Source organism: Leucopleurus acutus (assembly GCF_964270905.1).
Source record: "Leucopleurus acutus genome assembly, chromosome: 8".
NCBI lineage: Eukaryota > Metazoa > Chordata > Mammalia > Artiodactyla > Delphinidae > Leucopleurus > Leucopleurus acutus.
The window spans coordinates 14,405,504-14,423,050 of NC_139151.1; the positions used below are offsets into that span (position 1 = coordinate 14,405,504).

Genomic DNA, 17,547 nt, shown 5'->3' on the forward strand with positions numbered 1-17,547 from the left:
AGGCCCGGGGCGGGGACTTCTTCGCCATCTGTCTCTCCTCCCCGCACCCTCGGTGGTACAGCCCTCCATCCAGGCGGGCCCTGCCTCGGGGACTGCCCTCTGCAGGTCACTGAGCGCCAATTCCATCGCATTACTCACCCAGGCAGGGCTTCGTGTTATGCCCATTTTACAGATGCAGGAACTGCAGCTCGGAAGGGTGAAATGACTTGCGCAGGTTGACCCAACTAGGAAGGGGAAGAACAAGAATCCGGGGCCTTCCCGAGGCGACCCCCATCCCCCATCCCCCATCCCCCATCCCCAGGGCATTCTTCCCTCTGTGCCTCTTCACCGCTTCAGCCTGCCTCCTAACAGAGATCTGAGTCAAGGTCTTCTTGGGTCCTCCCTCTGTACCTGGCTCTCTTCAGACCCCACACCTCTGTGTGTGGCTTCTGGTCATTTGGGTCAAGGCAGGCAGAAGAATGGGGCTGAGGGACAGCTCCCACCTCAACCTGCTCCTCTTGTCTGGCACCCAACCATAGCCTGGCCCTAGGGCTTCCTGGTCCTCAAAGACCCCAGCCTCATCCCTGTGCTTCCATACCGGGCACACCCAGGGCCCACGTAACCGATGGAGGAGCCTCCCACCACCCACAGCCAGGGCATCCCTCCACATGCAAACACAGGCTGTACTGAACGGAGGGGTGCAGTCGGGAACTGGTAGAGAGGAGCCTTGGGCAGGGCTGAGAAGAGGGCCTTATGATCTCTACCCTCCGTCCAGACTGAGGACTGTGGGGATATTTCACTTATACATGTAAACATCTGTTTTTTCACTGAACACGTGGTACTGGGCTAGTATCGAGCAACCAGAACAAGGTGAACAGGGACCAGACCGTAGCAGCTCCCCTCCAGGGGGCCCAAATGATGGTACTTCAGAGGGAGATGGAAGCCTTAGGAAAGCCTGGGAGAGGAAGTTACGAACTGCCTCTGGCACAGGAGGTGACATTTGAACTAGATCTTAAAAAATAAGCTGGGGGACTTGCCTGGTGGTCCAGTGGTTGAGAATCTGCCTTCCAATGCAGGGGACGTGGGTTCGATCCCTGGTCAGGGAAATAAGATCCCACATGCTGCGGGGCAACTAAGCCCATGTGCTGCAACTACAGAGTCCACGCACTCTGGACCCCCTGCTCCACTAGAGGGAAGCCCACGTGCAGCGACTAAGACCTGACTCAGCCAAAAACAAATAAATAAATGAACATTAAAAAAATAATAAGCTGGTACTCAGTCATAAAAAAGAATGAAATAATGCCATTTGCAGCAACATGGATGGACCTAGAGATTATCATACTAAGTGAAGTAAGTCAGACAAAGACAAATATCATATGATATTACTTATATGTGGAATCTAAAAAAATGATACCAATTAACTTATTTACAAAACAGAAATAGAATCATAGAAAACAAACTTATGGTTACCGAAAAGGATATGTTTGGAATTGGGCATTAACAGATATACACTACTACATATAAATTAGATAAACAACAAATAGCACAGGGAACTATATTCAATATCTTGTAATAACCTATAATGGAAAAGAATCTGAAAAAGAATATATATGTGTATATATATACATACACGTATAACTGAATCACTCTGCTGTACACCTGAAACATCGTAAATCAACTATACTTCAATTAAAAAATAAAAATAGGGCTTCCCTGGTGACTCAGTGGTTGAGAGTCCACCTGCCGATGCAGGAGACACGGGTTCGTGCCCTGGTCCGGGAGGATCCCCATGCCGCGAAGCGGCTGGGCCCGTGAGCCATGGCCACTGAGCCTGCGCGTCCGGAGCCTGTGCTCCGCAACGGGAGAGGCCACAACAGTGAGAGGCCCGTGTACCGCAAAAATAAATAAATAAATAAAAATTTTAAAAAGCCAGAGAAGAGAAGGGCATTCCAGGCAGCACGGAAAAGAGCACATTTGATTTTAACAAAGATCTGAACGAGGAGTAGGATGGGGTGCGGGGAGAGGAGGTAGAGTAACGCTGTGAATGTGATCTTAGGGGTGACATTTCAGGCCTGGAGGACTCCTCTAGCTTCACTCCACTTACCTAGCCACGTGAGACTGACAGGCCCCTGGCTGCGTTACTGGACACAGCTCAGAGCAAGACATTCCCCTCCCCCACCCCTCAGCGGGCACGACAGCCATGTAGGTTTTATTAATAACATATAATTTGACTGGCCTCTTGCAGACAGAAGTACTGTGAGTCACACTGTGGGCATGTGCTCTGTCGTCGGACCTCAGGTTGGGGCAGCGTGCTTTGGTCATCTCTGCCCTCCAGCACCTTGCACAGACCCTGTCACAGAAGGCAGCTGCGTTGAAGGAAATGATCTCTGGGTCCAGGAAGTTCGGCATTCAGGGAGAGTGGGCCCATTTCAAAACATGCTTGGATGCCCCCCCTCTGCAGGTTACTGAGACCGGTGGGGGGAGAAATCGCAGGTGGTTCTCCGGGGCAAAGAGCACAGCATCTTGAGAGCTCGCTCAAGTCGCTTCTCCAAGCCTTGGTTTCCTTCTCTGTAAAAGGAGGAAATGATCATACTCATCCTAGTAGCCTCGTGGGGGTGCTCCAAGAATCAAAAGAGCTTTCTTCCCAAATATGTGAGCCGCTCTACGAATGTTCTCGGGGCCTGAATGGCCCTTGCTGGCTCTGGAATGGCTGTTCATTTCCTTTAGCTCCAAGGGGAACTTACAGATGTGTGAACTTATAAATTTTACTCTTTGGGGAGTATTTTAAATTTCATCTTAAAAGAGAAAGAGTAAAAATGAAGAATCTTAAGAAAGACTATATAGTGGCAGAATTTTGTGCCCTCTGACTTTTAGGAGCCACGTATTGGTATCATTCCAGGGAGAAGGTGGTGCCCAGAGTGCCCCCTCAAGCTAGCTAGAATTCCAGGAGCTAGGACTCAGACTTCCCACTTCCCATTCCCATGCCCCACTTCCCTCCCCCACCCCCACTCCCACCCCCATAAGAAACAAAGTTAGTCCATCTCCAGGCAAGCACCCATCCGGTCATAGATTGGGCCCTACCCTAGCCCGGGGCATAGCACAAGTAGGGTATTCCAGGCAGCCGGCAGGACTGATGGCAGCCCCTTCCTTTAGTCCCCAAGCTCAGGATCAGGAGGGAAGAGGGAGAGACAAGGTACTGCTTCTTGGGTCATCCTGCCACCAGCCCTCAAGACCTTCTGGACAATCGCCTACTCCAAATCTCAGGCTACCAGAGCCATTTGCAGTCCTGGTGGTTGATGGTTTGGCCATGGGAGTGTGGCTCGGTAGGCAAGAAGCGAGGAAGAAATGAGGAAAGTTGTGCTGAGCCCAGTGGGGTTCCTGCCACCCTCATCCTGGGGCTTAGGTCCCTGGGGCTTTCTGCTTCTCACTGCCTTCACAGCCCCTAACCTCCCCACTCCCCCATAGGCACAACTGGGGAACCAGGGCTCAGCGAGTTCTGAAAAGAGAGTCACATATCACTCAGGCAAGAATGCACCTATGCAACAGACACAGAGCCCCTGCACGCAGCTTGCAGATCCACCAGTAACAAGCATCATGGGCCGAGGCCAAGGATGAGGAGTCTGGAGGCAGAAGACCTGGTTGTCAGAGCTGGTTCCCGCTTCCATTAGCTAAGGGTCCTTGGGCAAGTTACTTAATCCAAGTCTCAGTTCGCTCATCTGCAAAATGGATTGTTGTGAGAGATAATGCAGGGTTGACCTGACACTCCCTTGAGATAATGAACATAAGCATCTGTAAGACGTGAAGCTTGATACAAATATCCCATAAGATACACATTCACCAGCTTGACTTCCCATCCCCTGCCACAGCCTCCCTGAAGCTCATAGACTTGCCAAGAGCTCTCACGGCCCATGGTACCAGGTGCCAGACCCACACACATTTACACACTGCATACTGTATAAATATAGGTTTTATTAATAATGGGTGAACTCCCACAAATACAACTGGCATCTCTGTGTGATGGGGAGAATCCGTGGCAGGGCAAGGAAGGTAGAGAGGTGTGTGTACAGGACAAAGGGGGGACAAGAGCCCTAGGGGAAGGTGAAATCAGAAGAAGAATGAGCCTGGACCCGCACCCCCAGGAAAGCCAGACATGTTCTAGGTGTGTCTGTCGCTCTGGTGCCGTGGGCATGCTGCTCTGGTGCCCAGGGCCCACCTTGGCTGATAGAAAGCAGGTGGAGAGACGCGGACAAGAGTTTGAATGAGCAGCAAGTGGCCATGGAAGGAGAGGGGGAGTGAGACCGCCAGCTTGACACACAAAAGAAGAGCCATAGGGTGGCAGCGGCCAAGTCCCTCTTATGCTCATGCTTGTGCTTGTGTGGGCTCCTGAACTCCAGGGAGCCGGTGCCCTGTGCCACCCCTGGCTTGGGACGGAGGGAGGGAGGGAAGACTGGTGGGTAGACACCTGCAGATCCTGGAGACGCCCCGGGCAGCACCAGCCTCATCCTTAGAATCAAAGCGGAATCCCCAGGAGGAGGTTGACACAGCCCTTCCCACAGCACCCACCGTCACCACCACCATTACTCTTCCTGTGAGCCACAGCGGGACAGCGAGTGTGTGTAGGGCTGAGATTGCCTGTTCGCATATATGTGCCTGTAACTCAGGAGAGGTGAGGGAGCATTGCGGGACCACGCGAGCAGCGAGAAAGGAGGCTTGGGTCTTCTCCCACTCACCCCCGAGAATAAAGTGCATTCTCCAGTTCCAGTGGTGGATGGGAGAGAAACACAGACATTATTGCAGAGGTGCCACAGGCCCGGCCCCCACCAGAGGTGACGGGGAGGAGTCCAGGGGACAGCCCACGGCGCCAGGTCTCTCCAATCCCCAGGATTGGGAGGGATGATCCAGACAGAAAACCCAGCTTCTGTCCCAACAGATTGTCCAAATCAGCCAGGGTCTAGGGGCAGGGAGAGGTGAGGAGGAGGAAGAGACTTCCAGAGTCCATCCCTGCTCCATTCCAACGTCCAAATGGGACATCCAGGGGACCCCACCAGGGCCCAGCCCTGGAACACCAACCTTATAACAGCCCAGTTTACAAACACTTGTGTGGTGGGGACCCCCGGGGGGGCCACTTTGGCCAGTTGTCAGGGGGCCTGGAGAGCCTGGGGCTCCCAGATAGACAACAGAGGAGGGGAGTTGTGGGGGCAGAAGGCGGGTGGCAGCCTCCCCGTGGTCTTTGCATGCAGATGTTGGAAAGAGGAGGGAGGAAGCTACAGACCTACAGACCGCATCAACTTGGGAAGACTCCTGGGCGTGGCGGGGAGGCCTGGCACCCCCAGCCCCAGGGCCACGGCTGGGAGCGCAGTCCAACAGCCAGCCTGTGGAGGATCTGAGAGAGGGGAGGATGGCTGCACCAGCAGCCAGGGCCCAAGTCTACAAGGTTAAAACAGTCCCAAAGGGCCAGGGCCGGGGGCTTCCTGCTGCAGGGGCTGGGGCGCAGGCCAGGGCAAAGCTCTATCTCTCTGACTTGACCCGGTAACGGAGCACAAGGTATGCCAGCAGCCGCAGGGCCAGAAAAAAGATGCCCAAGACCAGGAAGTCCATGTAGAGCTTGGCATCCTCCACATCCAGCGCTCGGAGGATGCTCTGTGGTTCCTGGAAAGGGCAGCGTTCCTCCAAGCACGTCAGGTCTCCTCGCTCCATGCCATAGATGGTCAGAATCACACCCTCAAAGCCATACCTAGGCAAGCAAGGGCATCAGAGCGGGACACAGAGCACAGGGACCCTGCTCCCTGGGCAAACGGCTAGAGCCCAGGTGCAATCTCTCACACTTGGGGCACGGCCTCCTACAGGGAGGAGCAGGGGCAGATGGTGAGGAAGGGGCACCGACCTGACATAGGAGAGGTAGGAGCTCCATTGCAGGTAAGTGGGGATGGTTTTGAAGCTGACAAAGAAACCGGAGAACAAGAGGACAGGGATGGCGGTAACTGGGCCCACAAATGTGGCCACCTGGACAGGAGGGAAGGCGACCGGGCCGTCACAGGGGTGATCAGGACAGACCCAGGACTGGGGTGGCCCCCAGGTTTCCGATAGATCCATCCCATTCCTTAGGCCAGCCCCTGATTCCTTCCACCAGACTCCGTCCCCCCTCTTGGGGGTCGCCACCCACCAGCCCCTCACCTGTAGGGAGTTGGAGGCAGCTCCGATCAGCAGCCCCAAAGACTGGGCCACCAAGGCCGTGGCGGTGGCCAGGGCTGAGAAGAGCAGGAAGCGGCTGGTCTCAGCCGGCTGGCCTGTCATCCAGTACACGATGCTGCAGTACACCACCGGGCACACCACCTGGGGAGTGCGCACAGGGCTGGGCAGAGGCCAAGACCCTCCACTCCCCCCAGGCAGAACCTCCAGGACAGCAATTGCTAGAGCATCCGTGCCTGCTCCGGCCTCTGCACTCCTGTTCATGCAGTCGCATGAACTTGACACATCCCCTTCCACCCCGGCTCTAAGAACCTCATTCATCCTCCAGTCTCACCTCTTCCATCAGGCCCGCTCGGACGGGCACGGGCACGGGCACCGTTCAGGCACGGTGACTTCTCTGAAGGTCCTTCCCATCTGGACCAGCATATTCCTTATATTGTTAATTAATTAACTGTATATATGAGAGGGTTTTGTTCCCCTGGATGCCATCAACTCCTGGAGGACAGGGACCGAGCCTACCATGTACAGTAGTGCAAGTTCTTCCCTGCACAAGGCGCCCAACCAAGAGGCAACCAGAGGTGGAGCCCCAGCTGAGCTCTTCTCACCCTAGCACAGTGCAGCCTCCACCCTGAGGAAGGAACACGTTTTCTAACTTGCTTAAAGGTGCCCTACGGATTATTGGTGGCCCTGGTGCTTGGAACAGGGTAGTGGAAGTACCTTACATGTATTAACTCATTTCCTTCTCATAAACAATCCCGAGGTAGATACTATCATCGTTCCATTTTATAGATGAGACACTAAAGCAAAGAGTGATTAGGTGACTTGCCCAATGTCTCACAGCTAACGAGGAGCAGTACGGCTCCAGAGCCCACGCTATTCTCTACTGCCTCGAATAAGATTCACAGAGTCATTTGTAGGGCTGTTATTTTCATCATTTTCTGTTTGTCCTCTCTTATTCTCACCGGAACATAAGTTCCACAAGGTCAGGACTACTTCCATCATGTTTGTTGCTATATCCCTAGTGCCTGGCATGGAGCCTGGTGCATGGTAGGTGCTCACCACCTGTTGCTAAGTGAGAAGAAGTCAAGGAAAGGATGGCAGGTAACAAGGTTAAGGGAGGCAAGCAAGCAAGGATGGAAGGAGCAAGACAGGAGGGAGGCAGTGGCGGGGGAGGAAGAGGCTCACCTGGAAGGGCACATCGGCCATGGTCTTGGCCAGGTAATACGCTTTGAGGCTGTACCAGTAGTTGAGATGCTCCCTCATGAAGACGGCCATCTCTAAGGGGACTGAGGACACAGGCCGATTAGGCACAGCTGTCCAGCACCCTGGCCTTACCCCGTGCCTCCCACTCCCGTCCCACGCCCAGGGCAGCTCGGCTCACAGGTGAGCACAGTTGGCATCAGGGCGGCAAACATGAGGAAGAGCATGGAGAAGAAGAGGCAGCCCGTGTTGTTGAAGACCTTGCTGGCATCGTCACCGATGTGCAGGTAGAGGAGACCAATGAGCACGCCAATCACCACATGGGACATAAACCGCAGGTGGGTCAGGACCTGTGTGAGGGGTGATGACGAGGAGTGGGGATGGATCACAGGCTAGGGGTGGGCAGGTCACACTCAGGTAGGAATGTGGGTGTGCCCTCACAAGCACAGGGACCCACGGGGGCATTAGGGGGAGCTGTTGGGGGAGGGGCCCCATCACCAGCCCAGCTGCTGGGATCCTACACCCCACAAGGCCAGGCTTATGCCAGCCTCCCGTCCCCCAACTTGATGTCTCACCGTGTCCCTGAGGATGGACAAGAAGGTCCTCTTGAAGAGGATGCAGAACTGTGTGAGGGTGCTGGTGGCAAACGTGTGGCTTTCAATGGGATCCACTTCCTGGAGAGAGGACACTGGATCAGGTGAGCCTACCCTACCCCCCACCACGCACCCAGCTCAGCTGGTGGGAAAAGCCCTGAGCCCGTCCCTGGGGCAAGGGTCCTCCAGAATTCTCCACCATTGAGTTGGGTACCTGGAAGCTGGCCTTAGCGGTGTGAATCAGAGTGGGATTCAGAGAGAGACACAAAGAGGGAGAAAAAACTTGGGAGGGAGGAGATAGAAAGGAGTTAAGGACACCCATGGGGGCTACTCATAGATCAGTTACTTCTCTTTATTTATTTTATTCATTTTTTATTTTTTTGGCCGCACTGCGCAGCTTACTGGCCGACCAGGGATCGAACCCACACCCTCGGCAGTGAAATCACAGTCCTAACCACTGGACCACCAGGGAATTCCCCAGTCACTACTCTTTAATCCATTGAAAACATTTACCCTAAGGGTATAATACCTTTATGCCACCAGTTTCACAATATTATTAACAATGATAATAATGATGACAAAAAAAATAATGATGACAACAGCAACAATAACCCTCCCAGTCTTCCAGGGTTATAGTATCTCATTTAAGGAAAAGAGCTGGCATGGAATGAACACCAACTGTACCAGCTACGGTGCGAAGAGCTTTGTGTGATGACCTAATCAGTCCTCCCAATAACCCTGTGAAATAAGTATCATCACCTCCAAGTTAGTGATGATAGTAAACCACACTGGTCACGAGGCCAGAGACAGCTTCAGTCTTGCTTACCAGGTGGCACTAAGGACAACGTGCTACAGATGCTCAGTAAGAATTTGTTGAACAAATAAATGGATGAGAAAGTCGAAGCTCAGAGGGGTTAAGTAATGTGCCCAAAGTCACACAGCTAATAGCAGGTCTATTCCAAGTCCTGGGTTCTTTCTAAGTACCCAGTGGTTGTGATGCCTCTGGGGCATGTCCTCTTTGGCAGGGCCATGTCCAAGGCCCTCTCTCTCCTCCCCCACTCTGCACTCTGCCCTCTCCACCCCTACTCACCGGAGGGCAGGGGGGACAGGGGGCAGGGACCTCATTCTTCTCAGGGCTGCTCTTCTTCTCTGCCATGGCACAGAGCCCATTCTGCACAGCCCTGAACAGCAGGGGATTCAGGTCTCCGTACTCGCCAGAGGCCACCTCGATGACTGGGGGACACAGAGGGGTGTGCTCAGCTAAGATCTATCCTTGCTTCCCAAGGGCAAGCCAGCCCTTCCTAGGGTGTGCGCAGAAGGCAGGCGACAGTGAGATCTCTGCCCCTGGGAGGCCCAAATGCATGATCTGAACCCCCAGGTTTGGCCCGCCACCATAACCCAGCCCCTACCAACAGGCCCCCACTCACTGAAGTCAGCTGGGTTGTGGTAGGTGGGGCAGTGCAGGCCGAGCCCCTTCAGATAGGGGATCAGGTTGGTGACCACGCCCTTGAAGATGCACTGACCCTGGCTCAGGATGTAGAGCTGAGGCAGAAAGAGAAGGACGAGGAAAACACCACGAGCGGGTCAGGCAGGTCCCACGACACCTCTACGGACCCCTTCCCTCTCCCTATCGCAGGCCGGTCACCTTTGAGTCCTAGAGACCCTCACCTTGTCAAACATCTCAAAGAGCTTGGCACTGGGCTGGTGGATGGTGCAGATGATAGTTCGGCCCCCCTGGGCCAGAGACTTCATGAGGGACACCACTTGGAAACAGGAAGCGCTGTCCAGACCACTGTCCAGAGAGAGGCCACCAGGGGGCGGGGTGAGGTGGGCAGAGACAAGGGAAGGGACTGTTTGGGTGGGGCAGCTGCTATGAGGGCGAGGGAGCTGGCAGGAAGGGGGTCACCCTGGCCATCGCTTTATCCCATCCACACTGTACGATTCAGGCATTTGGAGGTACCAAGAAGCCCAGAGTACTGTTAGGTGTAACAAGCTATTATTAAGCACCTGTTGAATGCCAGACACTGGGATTACAAAGATGAATAAATAAGACATAGACTCCGGTTGGGAGGGAGAGAGAGAGAAATGCACAGATCATTTGAGATAATGTGCACCATGCTGTAGAAACATGGGGTGAAGCGGGGGGAGGATTCAGCTCTGTTGTACAAAGGTGTTGGAGGGGAGTCAGAAAAGGTTCCTGAGTGAGTCTGGCAGAAGAAAGAGCTAAGCCAGGTGAGGGAGGGAGGAAGGGCAGGTGCGGCGGTGAAGGGCATTCCAGGCAGAAGACACAGCATGTGCAAAGCTCAGAGGCATGAAACACATGGCTGGACTAAGAGAATTATAAATGATTCAGTATTATTAGAGCATGAAATACAAGACAGTGTGAAGCAAGACGTGAGGCCAGAGAAATAGGTTCAGACCAGGACCTTGTAAGTCCTCTGACTTCATTCTGAGGGCAAATGGGAATCACTGCATATTTTTAAGCAGGGGAGTGAGTATTGCCAGACTTTTCTTTTAGAAAGTTCACTCTGGTTGCAGTTTGGAAGAAGGATGGGCTGGGAGAGACTGGAGATGAGGAGATAGGAGTCTATTGCAGAAATGCAGGCAAGAGTTGATGATGTCCTGAATTTAAGCACTGGCACTAAGAATGGGGGTGGGGCGAATCTGAGAGATGGAAAAAGAGCGTAGAAAAAGCAGGACTTGGCGATTGATTGGCTGTGGGGGAGAGAAGGAGCAGGCGAGGCGACATCTGTCAAGGAGGACATCGGGATTTCTGCTAGGGTGAAGGATGGGGCTGCTATGGCAACAGGACTGGCAGGGGTGGAGCCCTTCTCCGGTCCCAGGAGGCTGCAAACACATGCTCTTGTCTCCAGCAGTGGAGCAGATGCAGCCTCTAGCCCTGGCTCTGGGCTGAGGGGAGGAGGCATCCTGGTGGGAGAGGAGCGGGAGAGATACCTGGTGGGCTCATCAAAGAACATGACAGGTGGGTTGTTGACCAGCTCCAGGGCGATGGCCAGGCGCTTCCTCTGCCCTCCGGAGAGTAGAGCTGTCCTCGTGTGGGAGCAGGACATCAGGCCCAGTGCTGTCAGGATCTCTGTCACCTGGCCCGGCCGCCCACCCACCCCAGGTCAGCTTCAGAGTCTCTGCTTCCCCCAGCACCACCCCAATTTAAGTAAGCATCTCCCTGAAGCGTGATGTCCCAGCCCTGGCCACCCCTCTCCTACCACCCAACTCGGGGGCCCCAGAACTCAGCAGCACTGAAAAGGGCAGCTGTCCCATCCCCCTCCCCCCACCCTCCCCCACTCACCAGCTCCTTCTTCACCTCCTGCTTCTCACTTAGCTTCAGGTTAGCAGAGACCTGGGGCCCAGAGAGAAGGCGGATCAGATATGTGTGGGAGGGGGCACAGGCTTGACCCCTTAGCCAATGGGAAGGACGGGGACAGCGGATAAAGGGAGAACTAGGAGGAGGGGCTGGCCACCCTGCTCTCACCATCATGGCTTCCAACACTGTGAGGTGTGGCAGCAGCATGTCGTCCTGCATGATGTAACAGGACATCTTTCGGAAGGTCCTCAGTTCCCTTGGCCTCCCGTTGACCAGGATCTGCCCCTTCATTCCAGACTCCCTGAAGGAACGTTGGTTGCGGATGGGGCTCAGCGTCACTTCAGAACAACTTCTGTGCTCCCCAGGGGACCCCTCTGCCTGGTCCTGCCCCCACTCTACCCCAGCCTTGTCCTCACCTGTATCCTGCCAAGATGTTCATGAACGTGGACTTGCCAGCCCCTGAGGGGCCCATGATGCCAATCAGCTCCCGGCGGCAGAATTTACCTGATAGGCACTTAAGGAGAGTCTTATAACCTGCAGTGAGGGAGGGAGGAACTTTTGATCAGGGCTACAGTGAACAGAGACACCCCAAACTCTTAGGAGCCATGGCTGTCAGTGAAATAGGCAGTCCCTACTCACTGTGAATTGGTTAGGATGGAGGAGAGACCCTCAGAGCCCCAACAATAACCTATACCCCCTCATCCCGTCCCCCTAGAAACGACCACCACTAATGTCAAAGTACCCAAGGTGACAATGTTCTTCTTTTTTTTTTTTAAATTAATTAATTTATTTATTTTGGGCTGCATTGGGTCTTTGTTGCTGCGCGCGGGCTTTCTGTAGTTGCGGCGAGCGGGGGGCTACTCTTCGTTGCGGTGCGCAGGCTTCTCATTGCGATGGCTTCTCTTGTTGCGGAGCACAAACTCTAGGTACGCGGGCTTCAGTAGTTGTGGCTCACGGGCTTAGTTGCTCCGCGTCATGTGGGATCCTCCCGGACCAGGGCTTGAACCCTTGTCCCCTGCACTGGCAGGCGGATTCTTAACCATTGTGCCACCAGGGAAGCCCGGCAGTGCTCTTCTGAAGGTCGTGGGAAAACCTCCACATCTGACGGATGGGCGTGGAGAGGAGATCAAAGTTACAGTAGACTCCACTCTTCTGCAAACACAGCGGCCACACGCTCATCCCCTCCAGGAAGGCTTTCCCAGCGATCCAGCCTGAGCTGGCTGGCTGTCCTCTGCGCTCCCACAGCACTTCTCATATGTCAACACGTTTGTTACTTCATGTGCCTGCCCCTCATTCCCCTCCTCCAGCCTCTTAGTCAGTGAGCTCCTTGGGGGAAGGGTCTGTGTCTTTCTCATCTTTGTAACCTTAGCAGACTGGCTGGCACATACTAGATGCTCAGTAAGTGTTGGTTCTATGAGTGTGTGTTCTCAGAGCCTTGGCCTCATTCTAAAAAGCCTTCTTCGGGGTGCTCTCTCTGCCCACCAGGCTTGTCTCTGCAGACCCTAACATGGCCCAGTAAAGTCTCACCGTTCATTCACTCACTGGGAGGCAGCATATGCATTAAGAGAACCAGTTTGGAGTCGGGTGGATCTACGTTCAAATTCTGGCTCCACACTTACCAGCTGTGTGACCTTGGGCAAGTTGCTTAACCTCTCTGAGCTCCAGGTCCCTCATCTGTAAAATGAGGATGATAGTACCTATCTCATAGGGTTGCTATAAGGATTCAATGAGATAATATATGTAAAGCATATGACACAGTGCTTGGCACATAGAGCCCATTAAAAACAAGTGACATTTTATAATTAATCCCATTTGGCAAGCGCTTATTGATATATACTACATTCCAAGCTCTGTACCAGACAGTGCACCAAAAGAATGAGGAAGACATAGTTCCTGCACTCAAGATGGTGATAGTCTAGGTTAAAAAGATGGACAAGAAACCATCTATGGATCTGAAGAAAGATAAAATAAGGGTTATAACAGAAGTACAAATCATGTGCAACGAGAATGCAGAAAATGGAATTGATGAGGGTGGAAGGGCATGGGGAAAATCAGGAATGGCTTCATGGAAGAGGTGGCATTTGAGCTAAGTCTTGAAGGATGAACAGCATTTCAAAATGGAAAAGGAAGGCAGAGGCTCTCCAGGCTTTGGGAGGAAAAGCTCTGCTATACAACAGCATATATGTAATACAATCCAGGGAACAAAGGGCAGAGACTCCATGGAGTCAACTGGTGAGACAAGTGGGTGGAGAGGAATGAAGCCAAGGAGGCTGGCCTTGCCAGCTGTGCTTGCAGACCTGCCTCAGTGAGGCGGAAACACCAATCCCCTACCAGGTACTTTGCTCACTACCACCCTCCTCCCACCCATACGGAGCCCAATTCCCTCTCCATTCTACCTCCTTAGCAGAGGCAGTGAAGGGATGTGATCTTTCACCCTCCCTCCACAGAACCCAGCCGTCCCTCTGGACATATCCGGTCAGACAGGGGATCAGCTGCTGCCCACTCTGGGATCCTGATCACACCAAATGCCCGTATGGTGCTTTCCAGTTTACAAAGCTCATTGCCTCAGTCACTGCTGTAGCAACATGGATGAGGCAACTGGGGCCCAGAGACATCCAGTGATTTACCCAAGGTCACACACATAGCAAGTTCTTTACTGGGAGAGGGGAAATCATGGATTTCGACCCTCTGCCTCATTCATCATCACCGTCAATTAGGAAGACGTGTGGTTGTGCGTGCCAGTGTATGCCTTTCAGAGCTACTCGCAGGAAGCAATTTCTTTTGCAGGGGAAGAAATTGACAGTGATGACCCCTCCCTTCATTTAATCCCCACCAAGCACTCGATTGAACACTATTGCCGAATTCAAGTATCACCCTATGCTTGCCTTTCACAAAGCATTTTCACAGCTAACATCTCAGCTGAGCCGCACAACAAGCCTGTGTGGTGGGTATTCTTATCATCCCTGTTTACAGATGAGGAAAGTAAGGCCAAGAGAGGGTAAGCAGCCTGCCCAAAGTCACACAGCTTACAAGTGGCTAGGAACCCATGCCTTGGGACTCCTGCTGGACCACAACTGCTCAGCATGGGAGGGGCCTGCCATGCCTTCAGGATGGAGACCCACCACAGTTCTAGGTCTGCCTCAGTCAGTAACTCTCTTCACAATTTTATGAAGTCAATCCTTCAGGGCCTCCACTTCCTCATCTATAAAATAAGGATTGTATATGTCCTCCCAAGGACATAATAAGGTTACTATGAATAATAAGTAAGATAATTAATAATAATTAATAGAAAAGGGTTTTAAAAATCAAGAAATGTCCTTTGTAATTAGGAGAGGTGAGTGACAAATCCTTACATGGGAAAGACAGAAATCTCCCTCTCTCCACACCCCTTGCTCTTTTTCCTCTCTGCCTACCTCTGATTGCCTTCTGCCCTCCAGAGAAGGGGACAGGGATTCAAGTGAAAAGAGAAGGCAGAAAGGGGAGGACAGAGGGCAGAGAAAGGGGCAAGGGATGGACGAGACAGCAAAATGGCCAGTAAAGCAGAATGGGGCTGGCAAGGACAAAGCGGGGAAGGACCTGGTCAGGGGTGCCCATTTGTTGTGGCTGGTGGCTTGAAGCAAGAGAGCTGGCCCATCTAGACACATTTCTTTTGTATCTTCATTTCTCCTTAAGACTGTGAGGGCTAGGAAAATAACAACTACCTCCTCATTGGGCCGAGAGGCTGCTTAGGGTTAAGGTGCTGAGCACGGAGCCCGGATACCTCAGTTTCCAGTGGTTCAAGCCCTGTGACCTTTTGGTCGCTCATGGGAGTGAGGGTAGGGAGTGCAGAGAGAGCTCAGGCTCAGCCCCGCTCTGAAGCACCCCAAACATTTCTTAAACCTCAGAGAACAATGTCCCAGCTCCACCTCTGATCCACACCCAGGCTCTGGAGAAAACCCCAGCTTCCCTATTCCCAGCTCAACCTGCCCAGGGCAGGGAGGGTGGGGTGGGGGGCAAAAGCTGCAAGGGATGCAGGAGATGCTTAGGGTTCAAAGGAACTCAGAGCCCCAGCCAGACCTTACCCCACTGTCCTAATGGGAGAAACAAGGAGGAGATGGGAATGCTTAACAGGGAAGTTAAGAGAGAGAAAGGAATGCTGCATGGAGAGCTGGAAAACCTGGCTTCTGGTCCCAAGTCTGCCACTTATTAGCTGTGTGACATTGGTCAAGTTACTCAACTTCTCTGGGCCTCAGTTTCCTTATTACTAACACATGGATGTCATCTATCCTGTCAAGCCTTCACCTTCCATGTCTCGGAGGACTTTGGCAAGAACGAAGTAAGAAGACAGGAATGAGAACATCTTTTAAAATTAGCAGAGCTCTGTAGGTCCAAGGATTTTTGCTAACCACTGAGGACAACCCCTGCAGCACAGCCCCTACTTTCTCATATCAGCCCTCAGAGGCAGGAGCTCTACCTGAAACAACGAAGGAAAACTCCTCATGGACCAGAGGTGATAGTGTCAACTTGGAAGAGGAAATAACCAATTGAATCTAGTGTCCCATGGTGCTTACAGGTGTAGGGGGAGTGCAGACCCCCGGCACCTCAGCTGTGTGCACAGTGAATGAAGTGCATAGATTTTAGTGGACCCGCTCCTGCCGGATTTCAGAAGAGGGGACATCCAGGCCTCATGCTCCCAAAGGGGCAACTCATGGGGGCTCACAACTCCCCATCAGGCTGCTCCCTTACCCCGTTTGCGCCAGCAGGGTCCCTCCCTCACGGAATAGGACAGCTCCACAAACTCGATGTCCACGGCTGAGCGCTTGGGTAGGTGGGAGAAGCGCTGGGCTTCGGTGATGTGGTTCTCCACCTTCTTCAGGTGTGTGGTCAGCATAGGGGGCTCCGCCCCATCCTCCAGAGCCACGGCCATGGCCACAGCCCCAGGTCCTAGTCCACAGCCCACGGCCTCCAGCGCCTTCTCCGCCATCACGCCGCCGCCGGCCTGCAGGGAGAGGGCCTGCTCAGTTTGGGGCAGACCCCGATCCCTGGCTCAGAGCTCCTTTGCTTTCTAATGTGCCCTCGCCCCCACTCCCCACCTCCTTCTCAGGGTAGACCAGCTACTGGGAGCAGCCCACATCCCACCGCCAGAGCATCTGCCCTCCCCCAACCACCACTCCCCGCTCAGCAACGATCAGTCCCGACCTCTCCTCGGTCCCGGGCAGCCCCAGCCCTAGCCTGGCCCCAGCTCGGCCCCTCGAAGCCCGTACCCGCTCCCTCCTCCCCACGGAGGCTCTAATCTCCTTACCCCGCAGGCCAGCAGCCCCAGGGGACTGGATGGGGGGTGGGTGGGAAGGGGCGGCTGGCGGAGACTGCAGGCTAGGAGGTCAGGGTAGCAGGGTGAGCACAGGGTGGACCAGGAGAAGGCGGAGGAAGAGGAGGCTCTGGGCCTCCCGCTGCGTTCCCTCCTCATCCCTGGGCGAAACGCCCTGGCTAGCCCCTCCCGCCTGCGCCCCTCGGTCCGCGCGCCCTGGGCTCTCCCCAGAGATGGGGGCACCACCGGGACTCAAAATCCCCACTGCCAACTAAGCCCCCCATGGCGGGCTCATCCCCCTCCCATCTTCCGCAAGCCTGGTCACCTTGAGGTGCCCCCGGGCCGGTGCGGAGCCGAGATGCTTAGCGCTGCCGCGGGCGGAGGATGGAGACTCCAGGCCCTCTTACCTGCCTCCGGCTGCGGCACCGGCGTCCCGGCTCCCGGTCCCGGCGGCCGGGCCGGGCCGGGGCCGGGCCGGGGCGGGCGACAGGGGAGGGCTCGGGCCTCAGGTCTGAAGAGAGATGACAGGGTTGGGGAGGGGCGACAGGGGCGCGCCCCTACTCAGCTTGGCCGCGCACACCTGGTTCCCTGAGCCCGATCCTCGGTGCCTTGTCCTCCCGAACCCGCCGGGCGACTGCGCTCTCCTCCAAGCTGCTGCTCGCCCTTCCCGCTGTTCTTAAAGAGCCCGCGCCGCCCAGCAGCCCGCGGGGGGCGAGGACGGCGAAGGGGAGCGACGCGTCGGCGACGTGGGGTGCCGCAGCGAGTGCAGTTGTGGACCCGGGACTGGGGAATTGGTAGCGAAGGGCCGACTTGGTGGCACTGAGGAAGGGAGAGCTGAAGTCACTCAGTGGGGACACGTCCCTGGATTACAGACTATACAACGGTGGTGGCGGAGGGGGAGGGGAATTGGGGGTGCAGATTCCGTCACTCTCAAGGGATTGTGGAGCTGTCAGCCTGTCTGCACCACCACCACCCCC

At 54.5% G+C, this 17,547-nt stretch overlaps 1 protein-coding gene across 2 annotated transcripts; it reads right to left on the reverse strand.

Moving 5' to 3' along the window:
- Window positions 1-5,487: 5,487 nt before the first annotated feature.
- ABCG4 (ATP binding cassette subfamily G member 4) lies at window positions 5,488-16,246 on the reverse strand (the record flags this gene model as incomplete). 2 transcript variants are annotated; one of them, XM_082844735.1, is made up of 14 exons in its annotated part: window positions 5,488-5,713; window positions 5,864-5,982; window positions 6,154-6,312; window positions 7,354-7,454; window positions 7,550-7,718; window positions 7,944-8,042; window positions 9,052-9,194; window positions 9,389-9,503; window positions 9,630-9,753; window positions 10,917-11,062; window positions 11,269-11,319; window positions 11,452-11,584; window positions 11,700-11,817; window positions 16,009-16,246. In XM_082844735.1, the coding sequence occupies 14 exons, from the start codon at window positions 16,244-16,246 to the stop codon at window positions 5,488-5,490; spliced, it is 1,941 nt and encodes a 646-aa protein (XP_082700861.1). The 2 variants fall into 2 exon arrangements, with proteins under 2 accessions (XP_082700861.1, XP_082700862.1); XM_082844736.1 differs by lacking the exon at window positions 16,009-16,246 and adding an exon at window positions 12,903-12,957.
- Between the last annotated feature and the right edge of the window lie 1,301 nt (window positions 16,247-17,547).